The 5750-nt window shown below is 40.5% G+C and overlaps 1 protein-coding gene across 1 annotated transcript in view; it reads right to left on the reverse strand.

Moving 5' to 3' along the window:
* Positions 1-315: 315 nt before the first annotated feature.
* The window catches only part of LOC122559454 (aldo-keto reductase family 1 member B1-like), a 40028-nt gene continuing 34593 nt past the window's right edge, over positions 316-5750 (reverse strand). Inside the window, exon 8 of the mRNA XM_043708907.1 lies at positions 316-2472. Coding sequence (XP_043564842.1) covers positions 2439-2472 — 34 coding nt within the window. The 3' untranslated portion in view covers positions 316-2438. The remainder of the gene's footprint in view (positions 2473-5750) is intronic.

A 5750-nucleotide genomic window follows, 5' to 3' on the forward strand; every position in this document is an offset into this window, starting at 1 on the left:
AGGGCATTCCATGATCTCACGACTCGCTGAGTAAAGAACCTACCCCTAACATCTGTCCTATACCTACCACCCCTTAACTTAAAGCTATGCCCCCTTGTAATAGCTGACTCCATAAGTGGAAAAAGATTCTCACTGTCGACCCTATCTAAACCCCTAATCATCTTATACACCTCTATCAAGTCACCCCTAAAACTTCTTTTCTCCAATGAAAACAAGTGCCTCAGCCTTTCCTCATACGATCTTCCTACCATACCAGGCAACATCCTGGTAAACCTCCTCTGCACCCGTTCCAGGGCCTCCACATCCTTCCTATAGTATGGCGACCAAAACTGCACACATATTTGTACCTCTATCTCAAGCTCGCTGTTGGGATTACCTGTAGTACAGCCCCAGCACTTGGGGATATTTCTGAACTCTGCCAATATTGCCTCACTGATCAAGTGCTCCATAATACCCTCCTTCAGCACAGCTGTGGATATCCTCTCTGACCAACAACTCCTCCACCCCATTTACCTTCCTCTCTATCCCACCTGCAGCATCAATATCCTGTGATATTTAGTTACCCAGCATGCCCTTCCCTCGACCAAGTCTCAGTGATATCAATAACATCATTCTCCCAGGTACTAATCCAAGCCCTAAGTTCAGATGCCTTACCTACTACACCTTGAGCCAATAGAATTTAGCTCCACCTAAGTCAATCAGAATAATATCATTTTCCAAGCCACAACCCTCAGCACATTTGAATTAATAAGTAATAGTTTTCAGTGGCCAAAACTCATGGCAAATTTGAAATAGAAGGTCATAAAGTCTGCAATTGAGTCAGACTTGATTGAGAAGACACCAGAGATGTTGGAGAGACTCAGAGACGGAGTGTAGATTGCATGCCCCAAGTCAAACCTGGAAACAAGCATCAGTATATGCCAGGAAAGTTGCTGCCTCTGTAAAGAGAGATACTCACCACATTGCACTTTAACCATTCAGGCAACAGACAATGGGACTTGAGTTAAATTATAGTTCAAAATGTACACAAGCAATGACCTATCCCATTGAGAGCTAAGAACTAAATGGCTCTCATCAAGGATACAGAAACAGTCAGTATTGTTGAATGGAGCACATCAAGGAACCTTGGACTGCTTAAATTCAGAAACTTTCATGAAGTTGTCAGCTATCTCAAGCATCCACGAAAAGTCCAGGAGGAGATCAAATGCAAACAATAGAAGGAACATGAGGAAATCCAAACATCCTACCCAATTCCTCTTCAAACCCCACATGTGTTAGGATGTGTAGATCCTACATTGCACTTTAGGTCATCTCAGCACCCACAACTCCAGAGTAGAAAATCATATCAAGAACAGTCAGGTTCTGCTGATCTAATGTCAGGAAAATCCTGTAAACATTGGACAGAAGTGCTTATTTGGGGCTACTGACTGTGTCATTGGAGTGATCTGTGATTTTAATCCCTATGTCTGTCCCTGGGAATTTCCCTCAAAGGTGGGAATGGATCAGGTATCTCTTTAAAATGTGACCCTGCCCTAATTTTCAGCCTGGTGCCACCTACACCAACTGGGCCAGCAAAATTAAGCCCACAGCCTTCAGTCCTTATCAAAACCCTGCTCTCCAGCTAATATCTCCATCACTTTGAAACTGAATCAGTCTCTTATTCAAGTTCCAAAAAGGAGTTATATTAGACTCAGGCATAAACTGTATTTCTTTCCACAAATGCAGCCTGACCAGCTGAGTCTTTCCAGCAGTTCCTATTTCTATATTATGACTATTTAGTTATCCAATATTCAAAGATTAGAAGAATCCTGACTTATTCTAACTAATTTTTAAATTAATTATTCTGTCCACTAAGGTGCAATATGGAATTGGTTTCTGCCTTGACACAATGACAAAGCTCTGCTCAATGTAATGCTGTCTTTGGGCCAATAATAAGTTTATTTCAATCTTTGTCCTTTATATTTATTATTGGGCTTATAAGTGATAAACAAAGACATATAACACAAATCAAGAAGATTGCTGTGCTTCACAAATTAGAACAGAAGGTCAATGCTCCAAGCTGATGTCACCAGCATGAGTTTCACCCTCCAACCATTCACACCAGGAAATTGTGAGCAATGTGACTGCAATTCCCAGATTTGCAGAGCAACACAATGAGGCACCCAAGCAGAATTGCAACATTACATTCTAAAATGTTTGTCTGCATTATGAACATAATAAGAACAAGTAACTTCTAAAATATATCAAAGTACAGTTACAGAGATGTAATACTTCAGTTGTTCACCATGGATGTAAATCATGCTAGTATACAGTTTTTTAAAAATGGAGTATTTTAGATCCCTAGTAATTAATTCTACTGTTTACGTCTATAAATAGAGAAGCCACAAATTTTCAAACACGTGACCAGGATGTTCCACTTGAAGTACACGTTTAAAAGTTTATTTGAACGGGTAGTCCTTGTGATTAATACACCTAAAAAATAAAGAGAATAAAGTTAGAGATATTTCTAATAATTCAAGAGACATTATAAGAATTCCTCATACCGAATCGATTTTACTTGCAGTGAATGAACAATACATTTGAACTGCTTCTCAAAATTTTTGATGGATACCAGAATTAATTGGCTTAGTGATAGGAGACAGATTGAATCTAGAAGGCCGTTTACATTACTGGAGGCTGGCGTGGAGTGGCATACCATAGGGATCAGTGATGACCCCTTTTTGTTTGTAATATGCATAAATGTAGATGAGAATGTGGGACGGGTAACAGTTTACAACTGACACAAAGATTGGCCAGGTGGTTGACGGTGAGGAAGGTGTTACGTTGCAGAAGTATATAAATGGATTGGTGAGATGGGCAGAACAGTGTCAATTGGAATTTAACCCTGATAAATGTGAGGAGATGCAATTTGGAAAAGGGAACAAGACAATCAAGTAATCAATGAATGGCAAGACACAAGGAAGCTCAGAAGAACACAGGTATCAGAGTGCAACTGACATTCAACAGGATTTTGTCTGGGATTGAGCATTTCAATTTTGACGAGAAGATGGATAAGCCTGGATTGTGTTCTTTGGAGTAGAGTGCATTGCCTGGGGACCTTATAAAGGTGTATAATATTTTGAGGGGCATATAGAGGGTGAATAGAAAGCAGCTGTGCCCCTTAGTTGAAGAGTCATTAACAAGGGGGCATAAATTTAAAGTGAAAGGCAACAGGTTTAGATGGGATCTAGAAAGATGCTTTCATCCAGAATTTGTGGGGGGCCGAGACCACAATGCCTGAGAGGGTAGTTGAAGCAAGAACTCTCACAACCTTTAAAACGTACTTGGATGAACACTTTAAGCGTCATAACATTCATAGCAATGGGCTTAGTGCAGGGAGTGAGACTAGTACAGGTAGAAGTATATTTTGCCAATACAGGCTGACTACATTGGACAAACAGGCAGAAAACTCGCCAGCAGAGTACAGGAACATCAACTAGCCACAAAACAACATGACCCACTCTCACTAGTATCCTTACATATGGATGAGGAAGGACACCACTTCGACTGGGACGACACATTCATCCTAGGACAAACCAAACTGAGACATGCACGGGAATTCCTAGAAGCATGGCATTCCAACCGGAACGCTATCAACAAACACAATGACTTGGATCCCACTTACTACCCCTTGAGAAAAAGAATGGGAAATGACCAAACCATAGGAAATGACATTGTCAACCCAAGGAAACCCAGACATTTAAATAGAAAGTGGGCTACACCACCAATGCTTCATTCGGAGGCTCACTGAAGACGTTACCTAGTAGGGTGATGACACATCTGAGAATGAACCTACCAACTCTGCGAGCAAACCTACATCCAGAACCTCACCCTGAGCTACAAACCTTCTCAAAACTTGCTAACAATGAAGTTTCTTTAAGGGCCAGCACTGAACCAGGAGGTAGCAGTTATTGACAATCACAATTCAGCTACATTAAGTGAAATAAAGGTAAATAGAGAACAGCAGAAAGAAAAATAGAAAAACATTTCATTCCTTCAGATCACCAACAGTGAACAATCTGGAGGGATGAAACTCTCTGTATACGTTAAGTTTTAGTCCTATAGAGAGATTGCTTAACAATGGCTAAGGTTTATCACACAAGGATACTTATACAAAAATAGACATATTTAACAATTTCAGATCATGTTAGTACATATACGTAAGTGCAGCAACTTCACACAATGTCTTTGAACAATTAAGTTTCCTGGCAAAACTCAACGTGCACGTGTAGTTATCAAAATTTTTTTGTTGATCTTCACCATTATGTTTACTGTAAAATCCAGCCCATTGTTAGAATAATAGCTCCACTTCTCCTCTTTAAATTGATAGATACATTTATACCTCCTTTCCATCAAAGGGAAGTGTTGACTGAACCATGCACATATGGTCATCCCAGAATACCTTTTGGTATACTTAGTTTACTGACTTCAATTGCAGCAGCAACAGACATTAACATTTTTTTTAGAAAATAAGAACTGATTAAAAAAAAGGGGAAGAAAGACCATTCTGTTCTTCAAACTTCTGCCATTAAATTACATCATGGTTAATTAATATGTAAGGGCTCAGAGCTTTAGGTGCTAGATCATAGATAGAGGACTGCTTAACAAAGGAAGAGTAGAGATGGTTGGAACATTTTTAAGTTGGTCAGATGCCATTAGTGGACTGCTGTAATGATCAGGAGAAAGTGAGGACTACAGATCCTGATGAAGGGCTCCTGCCCGAAATGTCGATTTTCCTGTTCCTCAGATGCTGCCTAACCTGCTGTGCTTTTCCAGCACCATTCTAATCTTGTCTCTGCTGCAACGGTCAGTTCTGAGGACAGGTCACCTGACCTGAATGGCAAATTTTGATTTCTATCCACAGATGCTGCCAGACCTGTTGAGCTTTTCCAGCAATTTGTGTTTTGGTTTCTGATGAGCTCTATGTTTCAGCTATGAATAATCCTTACAAGTTACTTTAAAGAAACTTATTTAATGGAATTACTTGCAAGGCCGATATTTGTCTCTATTTACTTGGAGTAGGTGGTGGAGAGCCACCTTACTGAAGCAAAAAAATCCATTTGTAAATGCTTGCTCAACTCTGGCATTGATGTAAAGATGATTCAGCTTGTAGCTTTCCTGTGCTACTGTGATAGGGTAAATCACTGGGGAGAAAGTGAGGTCTGCAGATGCTGGAGATCAGAGCTGGAAATGTGTTGCTGGAAAAGCGCAGCAGGTCAGGCAGCATCCAGGGAACAGGAGAATCGACGTTTCGGGCATAAGCCCTTCTTCAGGAATAAATCACTGGGCTCAACAGCCAGTCAAGTCACAGGTGCTGGAGCTATCTGTTGGAAAGAATAGCTGGGGAACCTGAGATTACCAAATAGCACATTATGGTAGTTCCATGAGAATTTGGCACACACTTTAATGATCCTCTGATGCTGGTCATATACTAAAGGAAATTATTTCTGGCTGGCTGACTGCAAGCCTGATTATTTCAAATGCTTTTGAAACCAAAAAGTACCAAGTTGCAACCCTTACATAAAGTCATTAAGTTTAGATCAGTGCAAGTCTTTTTTTTTTTAAAGATTAGATTCCCGACAGTGTGGAAACAGGCCCAGCAGCCCAACCAGCCCACACTGACCCTCCGAAGAGCAACCCACCCAGACCTATTTCTCTCTGACTAATTGACCTAACACTATGGGGCAATTTGGCATGGCCAATTCACCTGA

Source organism: Chiloscyllium plagiosum, chromosome 19 (assembly GCF_004010195.1).
Source record: "Chiloscyllium plagiosum isolate BGI_BamShark_2017 chromosome 19, ASM401019v2, whole genome shotgun sequence".
NCBI classification, from domain to species: Eukaryota; Metazoa; Chordata; class Chondrichthyes; order Orectolobiformes; family Hemiscylliidae; genus Chiloscyllium; species Chiloscyllium plagiosum.